This window comes from Castor canadensis, chromosome 18 (assembly GCF_047511655.1).
Source record: "Castor canadensis chromosome 18, mCasCan1.hap1v2, whole genome shotgun sequence".
In the NCBI taxonomy this organism is placed as follows: Eukaryota; Metazoa; Chordata; class Mammalia; order Rodentia; family Castoridae; genus Castor; species Castor canadensis.
The window spans coordinates 3,901,216-3,914,798 of NC_133403.1; the positions used below are offsets into that span (position 1 = coordinate 3,901,216).

General features: G+C 43.4%; 1 protein-coding gene across 14 annotated transcripts in view; it reads left to right on the forward strand.

Annotated features, from left to right (window-relative positions):
• Nucleotides 1–13,583, forward strand: part of Sfi1 (SFI1 centrin binding protein) — a 75,395-nt gene that overhangs the window by 13,776 nt on the left and 48,036 nt on the right. For 9 of the 14 annotated variants that reach the window (XR_012443589.1, XR_012443590.1, XM_074061399.1 and 6 more), the window contains exons 3-6: nucleotides 3,224–3,397; nucleotides 4,726–4,797; nucleotides 10,597–10,707; nucleotides 11,840–11,934. Coding sequence is in view for 12 of the 14 variants with exons in the window: in XM_074061399.1 (XP_073917500.1) it covers nucleotides 3,224–3,397; nucleotides 4,726–4,797; nucleotides 10,597–10,707; nucleotides 11,840–11,934 (452 nt within the window). In the remaining 2 variants the exon portion in view is untranslated. Of the gene's footprint in view, nucleotides 1–3,223; nucleotides 3,398–4,725; nucleotides 4,798–4,835; nucleotides 5,533–10,596; nucleotides 10,708–11,839; nucleotides 11,935–13,583 lie in introns of those variants that run through there. The other 5 variants (XM_074061401.1, XM_074061402.1, XM_074061404.1 and 2 more) reach the window with 4 other exon arrangements.

Below are 13,583 nucleotides of genomic sequence, written 5' to 3' on the forward strand. Positions count from 1 at the left end.
TTCTTTCTGGTTCGGAATCCATTCCAGGGCCACACATTGCATTTTGTTGTCTTAGTCTCTGTGTCAGTTACCTGACTATTGCCACGACAAAATACTTGAGAGGCTCGACATAAAGGAGGAAAGGTTTATTGTAGCTCGCAGATTTGGTCCGTGGTCGTTGACTCCATTGTATTTGAGCCCATGGGGAGCAGAACCCCACGGTGGGGAGCATATAGTAGGGCAAAGCTGCTCACCTCGTAGCAGCCAGAAAGCAAAGAGAGGGGAGGGGTAGGGTCCTAATATGACTAACTTCCAACTAGGCCCCTCCACCAACTGGGGACCAAACCTGTAACACATGACCTTTGGGAGACATTCAAGACCCAAACCATAGCAATCGCCTTCAACTTGGAGTTCTTTCCTTTTTTTTTTTTTTTTTTAAATAGTCCTAGGGTTTGAACTCAACCTTATGTTTGCTAGGCAGGTGCTCTACCACTTGAGCTACACCCTTAGTCTGGTCTTTACTTTTTGTTGACTGTTTTTTTTAGTGGTCCTGGGGTTTGAACTCAGGCTTCAAACTTGCTAGGCAGACACTCTGCCATCTTCACTTTTTAATGATGTAGGCATTTCTCCTTGTTTTGTTTCTGTTTTTTGAGACAGGGGCTTGCTGTGTAGCCCAGGCTGGCCTTGAGCTTGAAATCCTCCTGCCTCTGCCTCTTGAGTGCTGGGATTGTAAGCATGTGCCACACCACACCCAGCTCCATTGGCTTTTGATCTATTTCTGTTCAGTTCTAGATATTTTGAGAATATTTTTTCTCAAATTGAGCTTTTTCCAAATGGGGTTTCTTTAATTGAGGGGTAGGGTAAGGTGCTGGTCGTTGAACCCAGGACCTTGAGCTTGCTCTCACACTTGAGCCATTCCCTCAGCCCTTTTGTATTGCATTTTGTTTTTTGAGATTGGGTCTTACTAACTTTGCCCTGATTGGGTTTGAGCCTTCTGCTTTTATTTCCTGAGTTGCTGTGTTTAAAGGCATGCATCACCATGCTAGGCTCTTTGGTGTTTTTTTCATTATTACTTACACTATTCGCATGATGCGTTCAAGCAGAAATAACCACAGAAGGGCTGGCATGATGGTGCATGCCTGTAATCTCAAGTACTTGGATGGCTGAGGTAGGAAGACTGTTTGAGACCAGCCTGGGCGACCCCATCCTTTTTTTTTTTTGGCAGTACTGGGGTTTGAACTCAAGGCCTCACATTTGCTAGGCAGGTTGCCTCACCGCTTGAGCCACTCTGCCAGTTCTTTTTTTGTTTTTTGAAGGACTAACCACAGAAGTGATCCTGTGTTCTTTCTCAGTGCCTTCTATTTCTCTGTTATAAAGTGTTGTATAGTAGGTAAATATTTAGGCTTTTTTGTGTGTATTTTTAACCTTGGTGATTTGGCAGTTTGACTAAGGAAAATGGTAACTTTCTCAAGTTTGTGTTAGAGTACCTGAATGAAACTTACAGCACTGGGTCTGGTCAGCCCCCCATCCATGGGAGGAAAAGGAGAGAGTGTGATGAATAAAATTCCCAGACAACCTAAAACACTTCAGTCAGTAACCACAGTGTTCACCCCTGTGACAGTTTTGATTGTCGGTAACAAAAACCAAATCCAATTTAAGCTAGTTCAACAAACCAAACAAGATACAGGTAAATTTCTCGAAGACACCCAGCACAGGAATTTCCCAGGTGACTAAAAGGAGAACTGAGAAGCCACATGTTTCCTGGGCAGCACTGGCCCCACCACACCCTCTTGGTTCTTGCCTCCTCCATTTGTGGCATTCCCTGCCTTTCCAGTTAGTCACTGCTTGTGGATTTCTTTCAGCTTGTTCAAATTTCTGAGCAAATCCAGCTTGAGTCATGTGTCCACTCTTGGTGTGGGGAGATACTGCTCTTGACTGTGTGGTCATCCTATTACTTGTCAAGCTAGTACTTACTGGTTTATGCGTCCATTGGTGATTCTTGTCTGAGTCACTCCTGAGTGATGATTCTCTACTTCTGTTCTTCCTTCTACATTTATTAGTGGACATTCTACTGCAAACTAGAGCTTTCAGTCTCTCCTACATGATTATTTATTCATTTATTTGCTTTTATCACTATGAGTCCTCCCGCCCTCCTTCCCTTCCATACTGGGGATTGAACTGAGGGCCTTGGATTTCCATTTTATTCACTGGATTTTAATCTGTTACTCAGCTTGGTCCCCAGGTGACGGAGGGGGCCTAGCTGGAAAGTAGGTCTCTGGGTGTGTGCCCTTGTGGGTATATTAGGACCCTGGCCCCTCTCTCTTTGCGTTTTGGCTGCTGTGAGGTGAGTAGCTTTGTCCTATTCCGCACTCCCCAGTGTGAGGTTCTGCTCACATATGGCCAGTGGGAATTCTTTTAGTTCCTCTGTCTTTTGAACACTCATGTTCTTTTTGTTTGTTTAGTACTGGGTTTGAACTCAGGGCTTCATGCTGGCTAGGCAGGGGTGCTATCACTTGAGCCACTCCACCCACTTACTTCCTGATTTTTTTTTTTTTATTTGATCAAATAAGAGATTCCAGAGTGGTCTTGCATTTCCTTTATCCCAAAATGACTGTAAGGCAGTCATTTCTCCAAGGAACCCTACCTCCCTTTTTTGAAAGTAGGGAGTGGGGTTTTAGAAGCAAAAAGCAGGGGCAGAGCCTGTGGCAGTAGAGGTATTGGTATGAACTTGTGATTTAAAAAAAAAGTATATCAGAGCTCTACCTGCAGGAAATACCCAGAAGCAATGCTGTCCTAGAGACTAAATACTGCTTAGGGGATCAAATTTGATGTTTAATTTAGATTAAATTTTATTTAAGTTTACATTAAATTTGGTGTAAATTTAATGTTTCTGAGATAGGATTGAATTTAATGTTTAGTAAAAGTATGAGGTTTTATATTGATATCAGGCTCACATTATCTGAAAACTTTTTCTATTTTTTTTTTGCTATGTTGGGGTTTAAAGTCTGTGCCTCATACTTGCTAGACAAGCATTCTACCACTTGAGTCATGCCTCCAGCCCCTAATTGTTTGTTTGTTTTTTAATATAAAGGAATTTGCTTCCAATTTGTAAATGACCAGTGCGGTCATTACCAATCTCAATGAACTTACTTGTGTTGTTTTTCTTGTGTATTAAACGGTGTATGCATCACACACACACAGATAACTTTTTTCTTGCTTTTCCTTCCTACTCCTTGAATTGAAGGTCATTGAGGGATAGTATGGTTAAAAAACCTTACTCTCAAAAGGCACTGCCCACCAAGAAGTCTTCCAACACCTCTGGGATCCGGAGGGTATTACCTAGAACCACTCATCCAGTACAGTATGTCACCTCACGTACTTGGACCCGGCAGGGCCGGCTAAGAGCATTGCGACTCAGGTGAGCTTGTGAGTGGTCACCTGCCTGTGGTGACTGTCCTTGTTCTTCATTCTTGGCTAAAACAAGGGAATTATTCTGATTTGTCCCATGTTAGTTGGAGAACGGGATGTCCACTCTTCATGGAGGGCCGGGGACATGGCTCAGTGATTGCTAGGCAAGCACGAGGCCCTGAGTTCAAACCCCAGTCCCACAAAACACAAAAAGAAAGGATATTTAGGAATGTGCCAACATCAAATCTGTCATTGAGTGTTGTCATTCATGTTGTTCGGTTGTGCCTGCATAATTAGCTGAGTCCTGCCACACAGCAAGTGTGAGGCCTGGAGTATAAACCCTCGTACCACCAAAAAAAAAAAAGCCACACAAAGGTTAGGAAGAAGAGTGTTTCAAACAATTGATTTGACATGCAGGCACTCTACCACTTGAGCCACACTTCCAGTCCATTTTATTCTGGTTATCTTGGAGCTGGGGGTTTTGTGGCCTGTTTGCCCGGACTGGCCTCGAACCTCCATCCTCCTGATCTCAGCCTCCCAAGTAACTAAGATTACAGGTGTGAGCCACTGGCACCCGGCAAGACAATTCAGCTGTGTGTGTGTTCCAGGCAGTGTGCCAGGTATTGGGCTTACAGTGCAGAGGGAATGACAGACATGCTATGAGCCGATGCTATTGTTTCAGTGTCACACAAAGGATTTGGATAGACTGCTTGGAGTACACCGCTCTCTGTCGTGTTTGGGTTGGGGAAGGTCAAGATAAGTGCACATTTGTTAGGCACTTTAGGCAGGAAGAATAATATGAACAAAATAATTATGTACTTCCTTTTCCTCAGATCTGATGTCTGTCTCCTCATTGACAAAGTACTTTATATTGAAAGTGTTGGTAAACAAATCATCTGGTTGGGCATTGGTGCTCATGCTTGTAATCCCAGTTATTTGGAAGGCTGAGGCTAGGAGGATCTTGGTTTGAGGCCAGCCTGGGCAAATAGTTCCTGAGACTCCATCTCCAAAATAACCAGAGCAAAATGGACTCGAAGTGTGGCTCAGGTGGTAAAGTGCCTGCTTTGCAAGTGCGAATCCCTGAATTCAAACCTCAGTGTTCCCCTCCCCCAAATAAAAAACCAAAACAAAAAAAACACCTGTCTGACTTTAGTTTTATAAATATTATAAATCTATCCCTTCCTGTTCTCTCTTTGAAGGATGATTAGGTATGATGTCACCTTTTGACTCATACTGGAGTCTCCCTTTGGGACTTTAAAAAGTTCCCTCTCCTTTCCAAAAAACTTGCATAAGCCAAATCAAGTTTTTAAATATGTATATCCTTTCTCTTTTTTTCAGATGCGTGGCCAGAAAGTTCTTGTATTTGTGGATTCGAATGACTTTTGGAAGAGTATTTCCCTCTAGAGCCAGGTAGTAGTAGTTTAGGACAGCAAATTTCTGAGCTTATTCCAGATTTTTGTTTAATACTGACTGGGCCTTGCTATAATGTCTGTTGTGGCAAGTGTTACATTCCTCTCCTGCATTCCCTCAGCCTCCAGCAGGCAGGAGCAGCACCTCCATAGCCCTGTGATACAATGTGACTTCATGCTGATTAGTGACTGGATGAATGTATGAAGGAATCACACTTAGGTAAATCAAGTCTGCTGTGTGTGGTGGTTTATGCCTGCAATCCCAGCTACTCAGGAGGCAGAGATCAGGAGGATCATGGTTTGAGGCCAGCCTCCCCAACCCCCACCACCAAAAAAATTATAATAATAAGCCAAGACAGCCAAGAAAAAAGTACATGCGTTCACTCAGGGCGGTGTTGAGACTGACAGATTGGCTGGTCTGGGCAGAACCCGGGGAAATGGTGGCATTGGCAAGGGAAGTGGGATTTTAGTGAGGAGCAGATCTCTCTGTCACAGACCCTGTACTTTGTGGACATGTGCGTGTATGCATAGTATACAGATGCTGTGTGTTGTATTTATATGCTGTAGTTTGTATGGACCACCACCAGTCATTGCTGCCGTGCTTGTTTACAATCGCTTTAACTGCAGTGCCAAGAGCGAGTGCAAGAGGGAGTCAGAGGAGAGAGGAAGACCAATCCAGGGGCAGTATGGATGGACAAAGGGGCCCATGCTAGATGTGTTTGGGAAGAATTGATTTGTAAGCATTTCTAGAAACTGAAATGTCATGGTTTCTCTCCTTCTCTTTCACTTCTCTTACTACAACCTTTCCTGTTTCGTTGTTTTAACAAGTGTGACTTTCCTTAGGTCAAGGTCTTCCAGGCAAACTTGGCCTGTGCGTGTCTTCTGAGGTCTTTTCTCTGTACACCTGAGGGACCCTGCTGTCTCATCTCCTTTATGAGTCTCTGCAGTGATGCTGCTGCAATGATAGCAGCGGTCCCAGGTGCAGGAATGAGGCATCTTTTGGCTCTCTGCTCTCCTTTTCCTGTGGCCCTGTGTTTCTCTGCCTTGCTAGCTCTTCAGTTCCGAAAAATGATTTTGAGGGGATTAAGGGATATAGCTCAGAAACAGAGCATGTGCTTAACACTTACAAGGACCTAGGTTCAACCCTAGCTTCTCCCTCCAGAATTCTTTTATTGTCCTACTTTTCTTACTGTTTGCTGGGAGAGTTGATCCAAGTTGCCTAGTTTACCACTATTGGAAGTCTCTTTCTTTCTTTTCTTCCTTCTTCCCTTCCATTCCTCTCTTTTTCTTAAAACTCTGATAGTGTGACTTTCTTCTCTGTTAGCTTAGAAATAATATACTCTTTTACTCTTCTTTTACCGAGTGCCTTAAAGAATGTAACATTTATCTGTAACTTATTGATCTCATTTTAATTGGGCAGTTCTTGGTGGTCCTGGGTTTGAACTCAGGGCCTTGAACTTGACGCTTTATCACTTCAGCCTCACTCCCAGTCATTTTTACTTCTGTTATTCATTTATTTTTTTAATAAGGTCTCATGTTTATGCCTAGGCTGGTCAGGACTGTGATCCTCCTGTTTATGCTTCCCCCTTAGCTGGGATGACAGACCCAAACCACCACACTCAGTATAATTTTGGCCTGGAGTCTAAGTCTTCTCCCAAGTAACTAGGATTGCAGTCAAGAGCAATTGTGCCTGGCTTTTTTTCTTTCTTTTTTTGATGATACTGGGATTTGAACTAATAGCTTTGTACTTAAATCGGCTGTTGTTCTAACACTTGAGCCATACCCCCACCCCTTTTTTTATTTAGTTATTTTTCTGGATAAGGCCTCACATTTTTGCCCAGAGCTGGCCTCAGACTGGATTTCTCTTAACTAAGGCCTCCTGAGCTGCTGAGATTACATGGGTCTTACTAGCTTTTGTCCTGGCTGGCCTTGAACCTTGATCCTCCCAATCTACAGCTCCTGAATAGCTTCGATTACAGTGTGAGCCGTGCCTGGCCTTAGTTGTTTTGTTTTTTTTTCTTTCATTCACTTTTTTTTTAAACCAACTCTTCCCCAAAAGGCAAGGTCTGTAGAATGTTTTAATTCTTCCTACACCCCTCTCCACTTAAATGCTCTTATAATGGCATATTTTAATTTTGTGTATATTTTAAGAACTACATAACATTATTCTCATTTTATACAGCCCATATTCATTTAGATTTATTCACTTATTTGCCTGTTTTGCTGTTTTTGTTTGTTTTTGAGATGGTGTAACCCAGGCTGATCTCATACTTCATCTTCCTGCTTCAGTTTCCCCAGTGCTGGGATTATAGGCATGTACCAACACACCCAGCCCTTTGTTACTCTTTTTATCTTCTTGCATGTCCACATTTCTATTTGTGATGTTTTTTTCTTCCTCTATCATTAGAGCATACCTAAGTATTTCCTCTAGGGAAGGACTGCTGGTGCCGAATTCACTCAGATTTTGTCTGTCTAAAACAGTTTTGCTGGGCACAATGGCTCACACTTAGCTACTGGAGGGGCAGAGACTGGGAGGATAATGGTTCAAATGGGACAAAAAGTTAGTGAGATCCCATTTAAACCAATAAAAAGTTGGGCAAGCTGGATGCTGGTGGCTCATGCCTATAATCCCAGCTACTCAGGAGGCAGAGATCAGGAGGATCGAGGTTTGAAGCTAGACCTTATCTTGAAAATACCCATTACAAAAAAGGGCTGGTGGAGTGGCTTAAGGTGAAGTTCCTGAGTTCAAACTCCAAGACTGTCAGAATTTTTTTAAATAAAAATAATGAAATTCTTATTTTGGTTTCATTTTTTGAAGGATATTTTCACTGGGTTTAGAAGTTAGGTGCCTGTGTCTTCCCATCCTCCCAACACTTTGAAGACATTCTGTTGACTTATAGCTGCCATCTCTAAGCTGTTTGTTTACTCTTTGCTCTTTTGGAGAGTCATTCTTTGCCTGAGTTTTCAGAAGTTTTAATATGATTATGCCCAGGTGTAGATTTATCTTAAAATCTTTGAGCTCATTTGGAGTTTGTAAATTATGTTTTTTCTGTTTTGTGGCCCCATTTTTCTGGCATACTTTCTTTGTCCAGAGGCATGCTATCCTTATCTTCTTTTCTCATACAATGACTTTGTATAGGATTTGTCCTCAAATGCTTTTCCTTTTTATGCAAAACTAGTTTTCTCAAACTTTTGGGGTAAAAAGGAGGTTCAGTTCAACTTTCCTAATTTCACAGAGCTTCCTCTTCTGCTACTTCTGTTTAGGATTCAGAAATATGGTAGCTTGCTGTGTGGGCTATCCCACACAGAGGGCAGGTTTTGTTCCCTATCACACTTGGTCCAGATCTTCTCTTTCGCTATTTCTGGTCTTTCTCTTCCCCTTCTAGCAGTTTGTCCACTGCAGGAAGCCCTGGCCAAGAAGATCATCCTGCAGGTTGTTTGTGAGCCTCCACAGGCGAGGGACTGCTCAGCTGGCTCACTTCTTATGTGAGCCCCAGTACTGGAGGGGATAGGAACTCACCACCCTGTTCCACTCAGTTTCAGCTGGGCCCAAGGTGGGCCGCTGCATTGTTTGGTGATTACTTACTGGCCATCTGGGGTCCTCAAATGCCACATTCGTTACTCCTCCTTCCTGTACAAGTGATACTGTTATACAGGTCTTGTGACTGGGTGTGTTTTGTCCTCACCTGGTTGCATTTTGGATTCATGGGACACCTTGCCATCTAATTTTGTTGTAGTTAGCTCCTGAGTGTTTGGTTTTGCTACGTTGGTGTTCTGTGTATCCTATGGCAGATTCAAAGAATGAAAACTGTGTTGTCCCTCTCTCTGTTTCCCCAAATCATTTTCTTACCTAATTTTATTTATCCTATATCTGATCCATATATGACTGGGAACCTCTTTTCAAATAATATCTATTTATATTCCAAGTTCTTAGGAAGTGCTGATTAGTTAGAAATACAATTTTGACTCGAAGAGAAAGTCTGACATCGACTTGAACAGGTTGGGATTTGCTGTTTCTGACAAGCAGTCTGGGGTTGATTTAGCTGTTCAGGGATGCCATCAGTGTCTCAGTGTTAGTCCCTCTGTAGTTGACCATCCCTAGCACATTGGCCCTTTGCCCTCATAGGTGGACGCTACATAATTGTAAGGTGCATAGGAGGAAGGGAAAAAGGTGGTGTCCATTTGACCTGTCTCTTTATCTGTAAAGAAAACTTTCTTAAAATTCCCCAGTTGCATTCTAGTTCTTCCTCATTGGCCAGAGCTTAGTCACTGGCCCCCTTTAGCTACAGGGGAAATTGGGAAGGAATCTTCCTGGCTGCAGTAGTGGATGCTGGTATGGCAGCAGGCTTGGCAGTGTAAGGTGTAGGGCTGGCCAGGGAGGCTGCTGTCACAGTGCTGCTCTACTCTACAACATGAGCATTGCGCTGTCCTTTGTTTCCTTGTTCTTGGACGGTGGCAGGGTACAGAGGACTAGAATGTTGGACTAGCAGTCAGGAGACTTGAGCCTTGGTTCTACCTCTGGCCCTAGCTAATTGTTTGATCTGAGTTCAGTTTCTCCAAGTGTAAAATAAAAGAGTGAGAAGATTTGTTGTCTAAGCAGCTGCCAGAATCAGAATTCTGATCGTTTCCATACACTTAGAAATTTCTGATGGGATGATTGCTTTCCTATTGCAATCTCTTTTAAAATCAAGTTGATTATTTTTTACTTTGGGGAATATTTTGCATATTGCTCTGTGTTTTTGACTTTTTTTTTTTTTTTTTTTTTTTGCTGGGACTGGGGTTTGAACTCAGGGATTCACATTTGCAAAGCAGGCGCTCTACTGCTTGGATCACACCTCCAGTCCATTTTGCTCTGTTTATTTTGGAGATGGGAGGGGGTCTCTTGAACTATTTGCCCAGGGCTGGCCTCAAACCCCAATCCTCCTGATCTCAGTCTCCCAAGTAGCTAAAATCAGGCATGAGCCACCAGTGCCCAGCTTTTGGTCTTTTTTTCATACTGAGTTTTGTTTATCTCACTTTTAGAAATATTAGAAGAGAATGACATCATCTTAGGAACTGCAGAATAATGCCTTTATGTGCTTGGAAAATGTTTCAACTTTTATCATCAGTGATAGGGCACAGTGGCTCAAGTCTGCAAATCCTAGTTACTCAGGAGGCTATAGGTAGGAGGATTGCCAGTCCACGGCTGGCCTGGGCAAAACAGGAGACCCTTTCCCCAAAATAACTAAAGCAAAAAGAGCTGGGGGCATGGCTCAAGTCTTCAGCACTTGCCTAGCAAGCACAAGGCCTTGAGTTCAAACCTCAGTCCCAACCACAAAAAATTTTTTAGGGCTGGGCATGGTGGCACACATCTGTTATTCCAGTGTTTGGGAAGTGGAGGCTGGAAGATCAAAAGTTCAAGGCCAGCTTGGGCTACATAATGGGATACTGTCTCAAACAAATTTTTTTTTCTAATTCGATGAATTAAAAAAAAGTTGAAAATGGTAATTCTCAATTCACTTACATACCATATGACCAGGTGGTAGAGCACCTGAGTGTGAAGCCCTGAGTTCAAATCCCAGTACCACTAAAACGAAAGGTGAGATTTTAATCTGATATCTTTAATTGGAAGAGGTACTATAAAATTTTAGCCTCATTTTTACTTTAGTTCTAAGTTTTTGAGCTGAAAAGTTACACATGTCTAAATCTGTTTTGGTGTTTACATTTCATGGAAAAGACAGTGACATATGAAACTGATCTGGGAGTAGACGTCACTTCTGACTCCCTCACTCACAGCTCTCTGATGTTTCTGTTGCCCTAGGTTCTACTATGAGCAGAAAATACTACGTAAGGTCTTTGGAGAATGGAAGGAAGAGTGGTGGGTTTCCCATCGAGAGTGGAAACTCTGTGTTCGAGCAGACTGTCACTACAGGTCAGATATGATGTCCCATAATTTCAATTTTATGCTTTTCAAGTATAGAGTGTGTGTGTGTGTGTGTGTGTGTGTGTACAGTACTGGGGTTTGAGCTCAGGGCCTACACCTTGAGCCCCTCCCCAGCCCTTTCTTGTGTTGGGGTATTTTATAATTGAGATAGGGTCTTGCGAACTGTTTGCCTGGACTGCCTTCAAACCACTATCCTCCTGATCCCTGCTTCCTAAGTAGCTAAGATTATAGGCGTGAACCTGGCTCAATATAGATTTTACATATCAAATAATTACTTGCTGACGTGTTTCTGGTCAAAAGGAAAAGAGTTTTCATTGCCTTCTGTGTTTATTCAAATTCTTCTTTCTTTTTTGTTGTTTTTTGATAGTGGTTGTGTTTGAGCTCAGGGCTTTGCGCTTGCTAGCTGTGCACCCTACCGCTTGAACCACTCCTCCAGACAGAAAGTAAATTTCTCAGTCCTTAACAATTCCCATTCCCCGGAATAAGTGGAGGAAAAAATGAAAAGTGGGAAAGATATCAAATACACATTTGTAGAACTTTTTAAAAAAGTGTATACCTCATGTTTTTAAGATAATAATCACTTCTTTGTCTAGGTTCTTTGGGACAGGAGTTCTGATTTGTGGATATTTCAGATAAAAATAAGACATTAATTGGTCCTAAGAAGCTGATAGAGTGTGAAAGTCTTCGAATGAGGGTTAGTGAAGACATGGAAGGGTGAGGTTTAAGGCATATGGCGTCCGTAACAAGGACAACTAGGAAAGGTGCTATTGCACCTTGAAAAAGGAGAAAATGTTACCCAGTGTGGACAATGAAGATGATCAAGTTATAAATGTCCCTGCAAACGTCTCAGGTCTGCAGTGCTGGGAGTGAGTTACTTTTGAGGAAGTCCAGCCTGTCTTCCTCAGTGACACTGAAGGTGTAGAGAGGGATTGTCCTTTCAGGAGAGGAGGCTTCACTACAATGATGGGAAATAATATTTAACTTAGGTGCTCATAGGGCTTTTTTGTGTCAGAAGTTTTCAGATTTATTTCTTCTAAGTGTAGCAGTCTGGGTCTGTTGGGCCAACTTGAAGTTGTGTTGTTGAGTTGTCTTAAAGGCTGTTTGCTCTTTGACTACTCAGGTACTACCTGTACAGCCTGATGTTCCACACCTGGAAGGCCTACGTGCGTCAGCGGCAGGAGATGAGGAGAAAACACATCAGAGCTGAGGACCACGGTGAGAAAAGGAAGCTTGTGCCTAAAGAGGTGCCACGTGCACTTTCCCAGAAGCCCTGGGAAGGATGGCACGTTGCTGTGAAGGAGTAGTTGTAAGCCAAAGTTGTTTTTCAGCGTGTGGGGTCTCTGCGTGGACTCCTGTCTAACCAGATCCTCGTGATTTTCTCCACATGCTGTGGTTTGGGCACTTACAGCTCATTTGGTCATCTGTGTGACTGGCTGCTCCTGGCCTGCTGCGCTGTCTGCTGGCTGTGACTCTCCATGACACCAGGCTGCCGTGTGTCTAGCTGCAGGGAAATGCGAGCAGAGCTGCATGCTCACTTCTGATCTGCTTTGCCTGAGTTGCCCGTTGGTGGTCCTGTGGCCGGTTTAGCTCTGGTCACGTCTGGTTTTTCCATGAGTGGAGCCCAGAAACCCACTGGGGAGTTCAAGGGAAGTGTCATGGAGTTTCAGAATGCTCACATGGCCTGCACCATACCATTGTCCCGTAGGCATGTCAAGCTCAGCACATCACCATACAGGTTGTCGACCCTCTACCAGTGAGACCTGATCTTCCTCCTGCTTGTCCTAAGTTACAAGCCTCATTAGGGACAGCTCGTCCATTGCTCTGATGATCAAATGGGGGTGCTGTTTCTCGTGCTCTCACTCCCTCCCTTGCTGCAGCGAGGTTTTCTCTCTCTCTCTTCTTGGTTATTACTGGATCTAACTGGGCTTGTGGGGGGAGGAGCGACTGGAGATTTTAGAAAAGACACAGGATAGACAGAAAGTTGGGGTCAGGTGTGTTGTATGCTCGGCTGGAGATGCACAACCCTCATTGCTTCTTTTCTCTATCTTGATTCTTTAAGGCCTTGCTCCTTGCAGTTCTTTAAAACCTTGCTTGAAACCTCCTTTCCTTAGGCTCGCTCTGTCCTATGTTTGCTGTCAGCTTATCTTTAGCTTAACTGCTCTTAAAGTCTTTTGCCCCCAGGCTCGCACCATCTTGTCACTCTTTTAGCTCTCTTAAAGCCTCCGTGGTCCCCAGACTTGCGCTGTGCACTGTCCCGTGTCCTCTTTTGGCTTTAGCTTTCCTAAGGCCTATGTTTGAAGTTCTTTCTCAGCTTTGCTTTCTGAAGCCTATGTTAAAGTTCTCAGTGTAGACTTTCTTTCAACCCCTCTTTAGCATTTTCCCTTTAAGCAATTGTTCCTTTTTCCCTTAGCAGTTTCCCTTCAACAATTCTGTTCCCTTCCAAAAGTGTCCTACACCAAAAAGCCCAAAGTAAAGCCCCAAAAGCAGAAAGCAAAAGCCCCTCTTCGTCTTTCAGGGGTCTTTTATAGCAGCAATGAGGGTGGCGCCACGGGGAGGGCCATGTTGTGACATTGCAACAGGAGAAACCTGCCTTCCTGCTTCTCTGAACACAGCTCAGGAGACATAGCTGTTCTGCCTTTCCCTGTTTCGTGGTGAGGGCTCCAGGTAAAAGCAATTAACTGCATCTCACCTTGGTTGTGTCCAGTTCTCATAGGCTTTAATCCGCTCCCCACAGTTACTGACACAGGCAGTCCTTCAGTTTAGGTAACTCTTTACAGGCCTCCCGACTGAGTTACACCAGACACATTGTTACAGTAGTTAGCTGGTAAGTGACTCAGGTTGTTTTATTTTTTATTTTACATACA